General features: G+C 48.6%; 1 protein-coding gene across 1 annotated transcript; it reads left to right on the top strand.

Moving 5' to 3' along the window:
- Nucleotides 1–576: 576 nt before the first annotated feature.
- On the top strand, nt 577–8,866 carry WBP2 (WW domain binding protein 2). The gene is made up of 8 exons (XM_063352346.1): nt 577–700; nt 2,482–2,590; nt 3,144–3,279; nt 4,864–4,956; nt 5,260–5,376; nt 5,603–5,725; nt 6,902–6,978; nt 7,185–8,866. The coding sequence occupies exons 1-8, from the start codon at nt 642–644 to the stop codon at nt 7,236–7,238; spliced, it is 768 nt and encodes a 255-aa protein (XP_063208416.1). The 5' UTR covers nt 577–641; the 3' UTR covers nt 7,239–8,866.
- Nucleotides 8,867–13,842: the final 4,976 nt, after the last annotated feature.

Genomic DNA, 13,842 nt, shown 5'->3' with positions numbered 1-13,842 from the left:
GCTGGGGATGCATCCCAGGATGTGGCTGGCTTTCCAGGCTGTGAGTGCATGTTGCTGGCTCATGTTGAGCTTCTCATCAACCAACGCCCCAAGTCGTTTTCCTCAGGGCTGCGCTCCATCCATTCTCTCACCAGCCTGGATCTGAGTTTGGGATTGCCCCAACTCACCTGGCCTGCTTGAACTTCATGAGGTTCACACGGGCCCACCTCTTCAGCCTCTCCAGCTCCCTGAAAACAGAGGAAACTTAATAAAACCTAAGCCGGCTTGAGCTGGGTAAATGAACATTGATTATACATCGCGGCAGGAGCAGAGAGGAGGCTGCGGGTCTCCTCACAGGGATGGCCAGGCTGGAGATAGCAGCTCCCAACAGTGTGTGGGCCTGGGCTTTGTGGGCGGCGATGGAGGTGTGTGGGGACCCGGTTTGGGGCTGAGCGGGGTGGGAAGCACCCCTCAAACCGAGCAGTCCCCGGGGCGCCCGGGCTGTCATGGCGGCCGGCGGGCGCCCCAGGGACTACAACTCCCAGCATGCACAGCGCGGCCAGTCCCGTCATGCCTCGCTTCTGCCGCTACGTCCCGCCGCGCAGGCGCAGGCTGGGCTCGGCGCTGTGAGGAGGAGGAGGAGGAGGAGGGAGGCGGGCGCCATGGCGCTGAACAGGAACCACTCGGAGGGCGGCGGCGTCATCGTTAACAACAGCGAGAAGTGAGGCGCCATCCCTTTCTCCCTTCCTTCCTCCGGACGCGGTCGGCCGGCTGGTAGCGGGGAGCTGTCTCCCTTCCCTTCTTTCCCCCTCAGGGTTGTGTGGGGAGCGGGGGGTGCCGAGGGGCTTGGAGGGGTTGGTTTAACCCTCTTGGTGCCGGCTTGTATGGGCTTATCCTCCCCCCTTCTCCCTACGGTTGTAGGGGCTGTATATATCCCCCTTCCCCAGGGTCTCCCCCGGGGGTAGCGCTTCTAGGCCGCAGCCGCGGGCCTCCCCCCTCACGCCGCTCCCCTCCGCAGCCTGCCGGCCCCCCTGCCTGCTTCTGGCTCGTACTGCTCTCCCCAGCCTCTCCCCTAAGCGCTCATCGAGGGCTGGCAGAGCTCAGTCCCCAGCCGGGTGATTCTGGCCTGGCCCCATGCCTCATCCTGCGCTTGCCACCCGCTGCTGCAGGAGGTGCTGCACCGGCACTGTGCCTCTGTTGAAGAGCAGCCCGCTTGGGAAGCCCTAGGCTGCCTGCCCGGTTTGGTTTGCTGGGTTCCTTGCGCACACCCCCCCTCGTGTTGTTCGGGAAGTAGCAACAGTGTTGGAAAAAGGTGCTGGGATATAACCATGGAAACAGAAAGCCTCCACAGAGCTGCCTCTGTCTGCATGGCAATGGGCTGTCCTCACCCTCTGTGTCTGCCAGCCTGTCTGGGTTCTGACGTGGCAGTCACCTGCTTCTGGGACAAAGGAGAAGTTCCTTCTTCAGGGCTTCTTTCCATGAGGCTATTTAAACATTGGTACAGGAATTCTGCACCTGACTTCCCATTGAGATGTGACCCTTCTTAGAAGAATTTAGTAAGATCAGCTCTGGGGCTTAAATTTGCATTTATTGCAACAAACAACTGCAGCAGCTTAATATGTTACTGTTCCCAGTTGTCAGCCTGTTGTGGATCAGGGGTTACCTCTCATGCTGCAGCCCAGGCTGCTCGTTGTGGTTGATTCAGCTGATAGGCTGTAGTCTGAACAGAGCTGCTGGCCCCTGTGCCCTTCCGGAGCTTTTGCTGGAGGGACAGGTACTTGCTGGCAGAAGGGAAACACGAGTGACTGAGGATGGTAACACATAAGCTGCCAAAGATAAAGGTGGTGGAGGTTTCTGCAGCTTTAGGGATTAGAGTCCCTAATGTGGATGCTGTTATGTCAATACAAGTTACCCTCTGTATCCATGCAACGGTATTGCACTGGTTTTAATCAGGTCAGTTTCTAATTGAGAATTAAGGAGTCAGTGCAGGCAACAGGGTTAGTGAAGTCTAGTGACAAGAAAGGGGGGTTCCTCTTGATCACATTTGTGTGACAGAGATGCTTAAGCTGTGGTTAGATCTTCAACAGCCATGTTGCATAAGGCAGCCTGAGTAGTTCCTGCTTCAGCAGTCCTTCCTCTGTTACATTACTTGTGGTGAACCAAATTAGGGAACTGATCCAGCAGAAATGCAACACAAGTTAAAAAAAAAATATGTCTTGTGAGGTTGATCAGTCAGTTGACTAAATTCATTGCCTGGGTGTGCAGACTGTGGTAGCTGTGCCAGCACGCTGAAGAGGGAACACAAGGCTGAGAACAAGCAGCCAGTACTACTTAAAATGCTACTGACAACAGCAAAAAACAATGCAAGCCAGACTGATTTTGTCTGCCGAGTTAAAGCCAGTTTTGGTAGGTTAGTTTAGGTAGTAAATTTACATGGTATTGCACTTCTGCCTTGAGTTGTAACACTGTGACGCTGTGTCTCTTCTCTCATCTTGTTTGCAGCGTTTTGATGACCTATGATCACGTAGAAATGACCTTCAGTGATATCGAACCTATGCCAGATGCCTTCAAAGGGACCAAGAAAGGGAGTGTTTTCTTGACTCCCTACCGAGTAAGTAGTAAAAGGCTTTATCTTGTGTAAGGAGATAAGGGCTCTTTGCAATTCTGTATTTAAATGTTCTCAATGCATGAAAGTCAGGATAATCTACTACCCCTTGAAGTATGGCTCATCCTCTCCCTCTGGGGAGCATTATGAATTCATTGCATATCCTATCTATTTGTCAAAAGATAATAAATCTGATTAGTTCTTATACAGGCAGCTGTTTAGTCTATCAGGCATCTTCAAGATTGGAAATTAGCAATGGTCTGGAAATGCTGAATGCAATAGCACAGCTACTAAGTCATAGCTGTGTGGAGCAGCGAGTTCTCTGGAAGCTGGGAGGAGTATTATCTGAGCAAGGGTAACCTTCTTGGAAGGCTTTATTGCCTTGAGGCTTCAGTTTACCCTTGTGGCTGTTCTGCGTAGTTTTTGGTTTGCAGAACTGACAAGGAGCTTCGGATGTGGGAGGGAGTTTCAGTCCATTGAAAAGTCTCTTTAGATAATAAACTGGGGCTGCGTTTCCTGTTTGTTTTAAAGACCCTTTGTAATGTTATTTTCTTTTCAGGTTATCTTTGTGTCGAAGGGAAAGGATGCTATGCAGTCTTTCGTGATGCCCTTTTATTTATTGAAAGATTGTGAGATTAAGCAGCCTGTCTTTGGAGCAAATTATATCAAGGGTACAGTGAAAGCAGAGGCAGGAGGTATGTATAGTACAGATCTATGTTCTCTATCGTAGTGATACTACACGGTGCATGGCAAAGTAAGTATCTGGTGTAACTGAAACTGGATACTGACCAAATGGGTTTTTACAGTACTGCTAAAATATGTTTCTTTCTTTGAAACTAGCAGCTAAAAATACTCTCCTTATCTGCTCCTTGTACAGTTGCAATGAACAGATCTGTTCTGCAACCAATGTCATTCCTGCCCTCTGTGCAAAAGACTAAGTTCAGTCAGGCAAGTGATCTCACTGAATAAACAACAGAGCAGAGTCAGCAAGTGTAATTTTGCTTTGCTCAGTTGGGGTTACCTCTTGGTTCTGCATCCAGGTCCTCCCATGCCAAAGACTTGTGATCCTTTCTGGATCCGTTTGGGTTTTCAGGAGCAGATCTCCAGAGTGCTGTTCTCCATTACCAATTTATTGTACAATTTAAGGAAAGGTGTGCTATTGCCTTAGTGCATCTTAGCAGTAAAATGACACTTGGAAGAGAATGGGCTGTCTTGAAATGAGGGAATCTTCAAGGGGTGATTTCGTATTATGTTTGAAGTGAAGGTTGTGGTAGACATTTTCAGAATGTTTTTTTAATCGGTGTTTTATGCTTCTGCTTTTTACCAAAGGCACGTAGTTCACTAAACTCTTTCATCCCCAGGTTGATTTAGGCTATTGGTTGTGGCACTGAGATCACAGTGCCGTGCTTAGGACTTCAGTCTGTAATCCTGAAATCAGCATCGTAGCTTCTGGATGGGAGTAAAGTGGGGGACCATCTAGCGTGAGAGGAAGCCTGAGCAGTAACAACAAACTTTGTAAACTCTGTGAAAGGCAAACGGCTTTAGCTAAATCTTTGTGAGTTTTCCCCAGCGGCTTCTCCTTTAATGAGGGTGTTGCTTTAACAGCCATGAGAGTCTGGTTTAGCTCAAAAGGCTCTTTAATCTACATGTCCCTGTTTCAGTACTGACACAGCTTCTGCTTTGATGCATTGTTGGGACTCTGGGCTGTGCGTGTTTTTCTTTTTTAGTCTGTAATATGAGATGTCACTAATTTTTTTTATTTTTATTATTATTATCCTGACTTCAAATATCTTCTATGGACTCTAATGGATTTATGTGGACCATGTTTTTCATTAAGTTCTTTGCTTCACTGGGCACTCAGACTCCCAAACTAATTTATAGCTGACAGTTAGGTGTAGTTGCAAAGGCTTTTTAGCAAACGGGATTAACAAAATCCCTGTCTTCTGCACTAATCTTATACAAAGCTAGAGCAAATCCAGCACTCCTGACAGCTTGGTCTGTCGGCAGCTGGTGCAGAAACAGGCACAACGTTAGTAAGCTTTTGAATGTCTCCCTCATTGATGTTTCTTCAGGTGTCTCTTGACCTGAAAATACTGCCCAATGTGAATTTTTCTGATAATAGGGTAATTCTGCCACATTATCAACATTTTTTTTTCTTGGCTACTTGGGATAAGCTCTTTAAAGAGCTACGTACAGGGCATCTGTAGATAAAGCATGGAAGCTAAATAGCATCGAAACGGACTGTCCTTCCTTCTGAATTCTGTCTTTCCTCCCTGCAGGCGGCTGGGAAGGATCCGCCACGTTCAAGATGACCTTTTCAGCTGGGGGTGCAATCGAGTTTGGGCAGCGCATGCTGCAAGTGGCATCTCAAGGTATGGGAGTCTGGCGGTCTCTGCCGTACAGTTTTGTGGTTTCAGGAGGCCTTGCCTTCATCTCACAGCAAGGGCAGTTTCAGGTTGTGACAGGTTGGATTCAAATTTATGCGAGTTTCAGGCGGTATCTGGAACTTGCCTGCTTTACAAAATACTTTTTTCACATCCAAGGAACATCAGATTTATTGGGATGGAGGTTGCTTGTTTTTCAGATAAGGATCTTTAAGTTTCTTGGAGATCTTTGCCTGCATTTGATGCAGGCTTGATGTTTTGATGAGGTTAACTTTACCTTTACTTTTCCAGTCTCCAGAGGCGAAATACCCAATGGAGCTTATGGCTATTCCTATATGCCAAATGGATCCTATGCTTTTGCACCAGCTGCAGCTAACGGGGGCTATCCGTACCCACCGCCTCCTCCTGGTAAGTCTGGGAATTGAGGATGGGGATTGCTCTAGTTAGCAAGAGTTAAAATAGGCAAAAAGAGGAAGAAACACTAATTTTACGTAGTCTTTTAGATTGGATCTGATGCCTTGTGCAACTTTTGCTTCTGAGCTGAACTATATTTACCTTTGGCTTGTTTTGGCTGTATGCTGTGACCCAGCCAAAAGAGTTAAGTCTTTTGCTGTGTTATTTCCTTTCCTGACAGAGTTTTATCCTGGCCCTCCTGTGGCGGATGGAGACATGGGTTACATGCAGCTTCCACCCCCGCCGTACCCGGGGCCCATGGAACCCCCCGTCAGCGGTCCAGACCTGCCCTCCACTCCTGCAGGTAAGAAACATGTTCAGGTGAATTAGCTGAAAATGGTTTTGTTACCCATGACACAGATATTGTTTGTTTTCTGTTGTCTCTTTGGGAACTTAGAGTCAATTTAGAAGCTCCACTTGAAGTTAAAATTATTTAGGAGAGGGATTAGGGTGCTTCCCTAATCTCCAGCCTTGTGTATCCATCTCAGTCTGGAGGCCAGCCATATTCTCTCCAGGGTGGATACCATTAGCAGATATTTTGCAGCTGGATTTATTCTTTTTGTGGCAGAAAAAATACAGTTTATGATCCTCCTGTTGTGATAATCTTGCTCTGCTAGATGAATAAAAAAAATTTGACAGTGAAGTATGTTTCTATTCCATTTTAGTTTGCAGCTGTGGCTTTGCTGATATTTGCTCCCCCTTCCCCCATTTTGCTCTAATCTGGTTACTTTTGCTTAAATTATGTGGAACAGAGGAACAGATAATGGAAAGGAGCTGGGGAAAAGCCAGTCTCGTTTTCACTCATTTGGCATTTATCAAAATTATTTTGAACATGTCTTAAAAGGTCTGCATGGAGGGTGGGTCGGGAACCAGCCCCAAAAAAAGAGTTTTTGTGGTTGGACACAACCATAGATCTCTCACAGATTAATTCTTATCCAAACAAATATCTTTAACTTCTCTCTTTTGTTTGAATAATCAACCCATCATCTTTGAACTATTATTTGGAAAGTGACACTGATCCAGATGGTTTTACAAGACTTTTGTGTTCTGCAGAAACAGAGGATCCAAATTATCTTAATAAATTACCATCCATAAACGATGAGCTGCTATAAAGTTGTGCTGATTTTTGTTTTGTCTTGTGTTCTCACTCCCAAGAAGGATGGTTTGTTAACTGCCTTTTTAAGGGCTATTGTCTGTATTTAGGCAAAAAAGCCGTTAGCATTTATTTGTTGGCTAATGTGCAAGTCCCAGGTGATGTTTCCAAACTAAATCTTGGGACTGTTTCACATCTGACTTGACAATCCTGTGGCAACTGAATCTTTAGTACTCAGAGGAGATAGTGCTCACTTGTCATGTTTGTTGTAGCTATTTGCCGACTCAGGCATTGGTCAAATAGTGCTCCAAGAATGTGTGGAGTTTTTGTTTGATTGTAAAAGTTCTCTGTGTGTCACCAAATCTGTAACTTCTCTTTCTGTGACAGCTGAAGCGAAGGCTGCCGAAGCTGCTGCCAGTGCTTACTACAGCCCCGTCAACCCACATAACGTCTATATGCCCACGGTAAGTTCCTTTATCATTCTGGTATTGCAGTGTGAGCCCAAGTGTGTATTTAGCATTTCTTTTTCTCAGTGACACAGCAAAGTTTGTCTGAATTGATTTGGGTTTTTTTTGTCATTGCTGGTGTTTGGGTTTTTGTGTTTTTTTTTTTTTTTTTTTCTTTCCTTCCTTAACCACGAATTGATATTCTTGTATTGTCTTTATTTCAGGACCAGCCACCCCCTCCTCCATATTTCCCACCAGAGGACAAGAAAAACCAATAAGCTAACAGAGAACTTCTCCATAACTCATTGCTTTCTTACTTCCCATTTTGGCAGAATCTTGGGGCATGGTCCATAGCACTGAGGAGTAGAGCCTTCCCCCGAGGCACATAGCTTTCATGGACTCTAGTGGTAGATGTGTGCAGAGCAAGGGGAGAGATTTCAGCAGCCTGGGTTACTTGGTTAGAGCTCTGAGGGTTTGCTGTCCTACCACAGTATTTCCTTCTCCCGGCGCGCGGCATCACTAGAACTGGAGGTTCTTTTCATCTGTGATCACTTCCCTTACGTCTGTTTCTTTTGATACTTAAATTGTACCGCTTTAGAATAAGCAACTGCTCCAAACTGATAATTAATGTGCTCATAACATGGAAACAAGGCTCCTGGGGGAGCGGGGGCGTGTCTTGACTTTACCTTAGTGTGCAGCCAAGAGCATCTCTGGACACAGGGATGTCTGTGAGTATTCCTCTCAACCCAGAGTGTCACATCCAACTTTTCCCTCTGCTACCGAGAAAGGGCTTCAAAGGGTACCTTTGGGATCTCAAAGGAAAGAGATACCTATTAAACTTTCTTGGTTTTTTGTTTTTTTGTTTTTTTTTTAGCTAAGTCATTCCTGACAATCATAGCAAATAATCTGGTAGCCCTCCAAATTTTCCTGCTGTGCACTATGTATGATGATGCTGACGAGCTTCCCTTCTTAAGAAAACATACTACTCTTTACAGGGTTGATTAGTAGCATCTAACTAGTTCTAGATCATATGGGAACACTAATTTTCGGTTGTCTCTTTCTTCCAGTTAGATATGTGGGCTTGAGATCATGAAGTCCTGAATATTCTCTTTATAGCCTATAATGCACTTCCCCCCCCCCCCCCCCCCCCCCCCCGCCCCCGTAACACAAGTTACACTTTTTGGCCAGTGAAGCATCTTACTGCTGTGATTTAACTGGTGAATTAATAGCTAATGGGGAGAAAATAGCTGCTTTATTTCTGCCCTGGAAGCACGTGAGAGAATATGCAAGACGTTGGAATAAGCTATTTAGGTACAACTGAGCTGCTCGTTTGAATGTTGTTTAATGGCGTTAGTGTTCCTGGATCAGCTGTGAATTTACTTCCCGGTAACTTGAACGCGGGCTCCTTGGACTGAGGGTTGAAGCGTTTCCCTTCCGTAGCATTGATTCATTGATCTCATTAGCGACGACTCCAGTATGCGGAACCTCTGCAGGACCAATCGAAATCCAGGTTGCAAAACTTTGCGTTGTACAAAGCTTTGCACAAATCAAGACTTCACTGACTTCTGACAGCTGAGAGAGAGAAAACCCTTCCCGGCAAGTGTGAAGAAAGACGGTGTGCTAGGAAACTGCTGAGACTCGCTGCATGCAGCCTGCTTGGAGAGAAAAAAAAAAAGGTCCACCTCTTGTTTTCTTTTTGTTTGAGTCTAGCTCATTAATCAAATTGCTACTGTCTGTGCACTGACTTTTCTAGAATTGCTACTGCAGTGATGTAAAGAAATGGTTATTTTAAAAAATATATATTTATTTTGAAAACGTTTGATTAATATATTAATGTGAAATGACTTTTGAATGCAGATTTGTTTTGCCAAGACTGTGAAGTAAAGAGAAATCACCTCAAAGCTCACAGTGTTTGTGTGTTTGTGTGTCTGTTACTGGGCGAACATGATGGTGACTTACTACCTTTGTATGGGGAGGGGGAGAATTAAACACTTGGATTTTATTCTTGGCTATTTATTGGTGACATTAGTCACTTGATTTCTCTTGGCTGACTTTGTGAAATGAAAATAAGATGTTAAAATCTTGGAACAAATGTCCATTTCGCAATTCCTGTTGTAAACCGGTGAGGCGACTACTTAACACTTTACCCAAGATGTGTAACCCACGTGGTTTTTTTCAGACCAATTCTCCTTGTAAAGGCTGCGGCCAATTGCTAGAAGAAGTAGTCAAGGGACACAGCATAGTTGTTGCCTCTAAAATATGTCTCTAATTAGAAGCAATCCATAATTTCATCCTTTTTTTTTTTTAATTTTTTGTTTTTAAGTGTGCTGAGATGCCTGGGTAGTTCTGCTCCGTTAGGTCTGAATTCTCTAAGGTGGTGTGGTTCACCTGGTAGCTCTTCTCCCTGGAAAAGCGTGGAGTTGTTACTCCGGCGGATGAAGTGTTCCTCCTGGGTGTGCTCCAGCGGCAGCGTGAGAGCTGTTAACTCCTTCTGTGTGAGCGGGATGAGGCGTGTCGGTGTAGCGTGGCAGGGGAGGAATCGTTCCACGTGGGATGCGATCCTGTTGTTGCTGAGATGGGGCAGGTCCCTCTGTTTTGCACTGACGTGTCAAACAAGTTGCTCTTCAGGTAACGTCCAAATCTTGCGTGGTTTCGTTCCTCTTCTGAGCTGTGACTAGCTGTCTTAATTCTCTTGAACTCCCTGAACAACTGGGGTGGACATTTTCCAGATTCTGCTCTCCTCCTACATCACTTTGACTCGCACGTCCTCCCACACGGCTCTTTTACTGCATTTTAAGGCTGGCTGAGCCACTGGGGTTTGTTTTCTGTAGCAAGAGGTGGGTGGAGAAGGAAAGTATTAAGAGAGAAAATGTTACAGCCCACTAGGAACCTAGTAAATCCTGGTTTGTGAATTAAATTACTTCAAAACGAGGTTTCCTGAATTGCATCAGTCCAACTGTAAGACGCTGCAGACACCTCTCTGTACTGCGTTCTGTTTTAAAATGCCTCCCTCCCAGTGACCCTCTCCTCCCGGGCAGATAATCCTAGAAAACACACATTGCATGAAGTTTCCAGGTCTCTTGCCCAGCACCACTCACTCGTACAGCTCTGGTGCCAATCGTCAGCACAAACCCATAAGGTTGTGGTTTTGTTTTGTTTTGTTTTTTTAAATCTTTCCTCAACAAAGCATGCTTGAGAGAAGAAACATCGAGATAATCTGCTCTGATGAGAACGTGGCTCCGTGTCTCTTCTGCTAATGTGGACAAGTGACAAGATCTGCAGAGAGACCGTGAGGTTTGCTGCCTGGGAAAAGGAAAATATGTCGAGAGGGTGAGTCAGGCTGGAATAAACGAAATGTTCCTCTCCTCAACAGCGGCTTTTGAGCTGTGAGCTTTTTACAATGGTTTGTTGGTGAATGTCCCCGTTCCTCCAGGCTAGAGCTTGACGTGGTCTACGGGGAGGTGAGAAGGAGTAAGCCAAATTAAAGAGATTGATCACGGTCTTCTCGGTGTGTTTGGAGCACGCCGATGAGAAGTGAAGCACGTTTTGGGAATACTGAAGCTGTGGGGCCAAAAGGGTGGGCAAGTCGCAGAGGCGGAAAGGCTCATCCAGGTGTTTGGTTGAGTGGAGAAGCGCCATTCAGGAGGATGCAGGTTTTGGCCAGAGAGGTGCGGGTGAGAATCCCTGCCTTGCTCGTTAAAATCTGAAAACCCAAATTCGGCTCAGATACTCAGCACTCGCTGCCGTCTCCCCGATGGGAACCGGGAGCTTTGCTCTGGTTTGGAAAGGGCTTAGAGAGGATGGAAGAGTCAGCCCGTCCTGCTGCCCGCGTGGAAGATTTTAAATATTAAAGCAGGGAAATGCGACTGAGTGTCTGCTTCTGCTGGGGAAACGGGGTGGGAGTAGGGCAGGGGGAAATGTGGTGCATTAACACGTCTCCAGATCTGGTTCTTGCTTGAGTGAGTAATCGGCTGTGCAGCTGAAAGGCTGTCACGTGAAAGCTAGATGGGTACCATTAAATTCCAATATTTGAATGGCCCTATATTATTGAAGACAAAGAGGGGGCATAGGGAACAGTTAGGGTTGGATCCACTTAATCTTTTGGCATAGACAGGTTTTCTACCAGCGTGTCCAGTTCTGTCTCCTCAATCTGACTTGGGCTCTCGGTTTGAGAAGTCTCTCACCGCGCCTCGGGGCTGCTTCCCTGCCCTGACCGCGTGGCTGTTTCCCTCCTTCACGGGGCTGTGGTGTAACTGGGTATTTCTAAAGCACTTTGAGGTCTTGTGCAAAAAATCCTGTTACTGCAGGACCTGCAGGTACTACTTACAGATTTCCTACTCTTGGCCCTGAAATCTTGCTGATATCCCCCGGGGGCTGGGAAAGGTCTTTACCCTGGAAGGACGGAGCATGAGTGTGCTTGCCCAGGATTGCCTCCAGCCGAGGGAAGAGACCGAGCCCTCCTCCTCCTCCACACTGTTCTGCCGGGATCTTACCTTGAGCACTCCTGCTTTATGCAACCTATTACTGAAAAAAAAATAATTAAAAAAATTAAAACAAATCATTATTTTGCATTAATAGCCGGGGGGATGCACCGTGTGGTCATAGGGAGCGTGGTTCTGCCAGCCCTGTGTGTGTGTGTGTGTGTCTTTGGGGACGGCGAGGGCTCCCCACCGCTCTCCAAGCAACAGACGGTCAAATTGCATCTCTGCCCCGTGACGGACACCGTGATTTATGAGCTACGGGCTTGCAGCGCCGGCTCCCTTTGCGAGCTGGAGGTGGCAGGAGGTGAAGTTTGGACCCAGCTGCTGGCGGAGCAGCCGGGAGCGGGGCCAGCCCTCGCCGGTGAGCGGCTCGCGTTGGCCGATGCGGTCACATCGCAGGCACCTCCAGCCATAAGCAACGGCCAGGTTGGTATTAGAAGATGTTTTTTGCTAAGACGGGCTGTGATCAAGAGGCGGTTTCAGGTTTAAAGCTGTACGAGTAAGCCCAAGTGACAAATGTGGGTTTTCTTGTGGGTTGGAATGAAATGCAGGGCGGAGATCTTCATTTTAGGCAAGGGTTTTCTTTGCAGCCGTACCGGGTATTACTCACCCGTCTGCTCTCCTGCGTGAGTCAGCTCGAGGAGCTGCCATCATGAGACTGAACTGGAAACTGGTATTTCAGCACCCTCCTCGCGCGAGGGCCGTGACTCCGCCACCGCCGAGAGAGGCCAGAACGGGAGGGGAAGAGACCCACGTAACGGCGAGCAGGAGCAGGGACTGCTGGATCTCAGGGTGCAAACGGACCGGGATCCATCTCCACTGCGTCCTCCCAGCTGCCCACCTGCCATTTCCTACACGTTTCCTGCGGTCTCCAGATACTGGAGCAAAAGGTATCGGCTTGGACTCCTTTTGTGAGCTCAGTTCATCAAATCCCAGCTTTCTAAACCTTTCCTTTCCCTTGCTCAAGTCCAGCCTCTCCTCCTCCTCTTCCGCGTACTTTGCTCCGTAAGGGCTGGGCTCTGGCTGGCACACGGTCGCCCTCCCCGCCGCACGGATCGGCTGCAACAGTATTCCGTGTTTCGGTGTGTCTGCCTGGGATCTGGGGGCGGTGGGAGGGGTTCGGCCCTGCAGCCTCCTCCCGCTGTCCAAGCGTGTGGCTCCGTGGGGCTTGGTGGGCTCCTCAGGGGGCTTTGACACGTGTGTGGGGACAGGTGGTGGTGGAGAAACCATGGTGGGACCGTTTTGGTGCTGAAACTGGTCAGTAATTTGTTGTGTGTGCTCCAGGATAGGCACGAAGGTCCTTAATGTGTACTGTGGGGCATGGCTGGTACCTGGGTGTCACCCCCAAGTTTCCTCCGGCTTCACGGGCACCCACCCTGGTCCCTCCTCAGCTCAAGCAGTTCCCGCACACTGAACTCAGTGACCCCAACTAGCGGATGAAATGACCTTGACATTTGTGTGTGTGTGTGTCCCCCTTCCTGCTCCTGCAGTGAGAGACGCCGTTGCCCCGGCCCCGTGGTGGGGGGGTGATAAATCCAGCGGCTGACACTGAATTCATCTCTCCGGGAGAGGCAGGTGGATGAAATATTTGCTGCGTGCAGGTAGCACGTGGCAGTGATGGAGAAAACCTTTTAAAGCCTGTCATGGGGCGCCGAAAGCCAAACGAATGGCGTCCAGGTCAACGCGTGAAGTTTGTGACCTCCTAAAGGACAAGGCAGGCTGCTGCCGCCCCCCCCTGCCTTGTGCTGCCGTGCGGGGAGCCAGATGCGGCGTTTGAGCCGGGACGGTGCCTGGGCAGGTCAGCCCTGAGCTCTGGGTGCCGGGGGGACAGCGGGGCCAGGGGGGGCAGGACACGTCGTGCTTTCCCCTGTCGGACCCTGAGGAGCTGGAGCCGCTCCGAGCAGAGCTGGGCATCGCAGCTGAGGGGTGGGGGTGGCCAGTGAAGCCCCCCCAGGGTGACCGGGGTGCTGACTGCCTCGTGAGCGGCCCAGCCGGAGTCATCCTCACGCCCCTGCCATGGAGCCAGCAGGTCCCATGCCCAACCTGTGCTCCCACCCGCGGGAAAAGGCAGCTTTCACACCCGCCCTGCCCCATGTGTGTGGCTGGAAGTCCCCTTTGCTCTTCCCAGAAGGACAAGGTTTGCCTTGATGTCCTTCTAAGATGTGCCAAATGGGGTGGGGGGTGCTGTGTCCCCCCCTTCTTCTTCCCGGGTACCACTGCTTTTCGCTAGGTCACTCAAAGCACTTGGGAAGGAAGGATGGGGGGGGGTCAGGGCAGAAATAACTAAAAGGCTCCGTTGCAGACAAGGAAAGGAACTGACTGACGTCCCTCCTGGGTATGAAATCGCTGGTCCCGGAGCACCTGGAGCTCCCCGGGGAGATGCCCCGGCCGGGCAGCCCCG

The sequence above is a fragment of the Chroicocephalus ridibundus genome, chromosome 14 (genome assembly GCF_963924245.1).
Source record: "Chroicocephalus ridibundus chromosome 14, bChrRid1.1, whole genome shotgun sequence".
In the NCBI taxonomy this organism is placed as follows: domain Eukaryota; kingdom Metazoa; phylum Chordata; class Aves; order Charadriiformes; family Laridae; genus Chroicocephalus; species Chroicocephalus ridibundus.
Note: the sequence above shows the minus strand (reverse complement) of the source record. Positions and strands in the feature narration are given on the sequence as shown.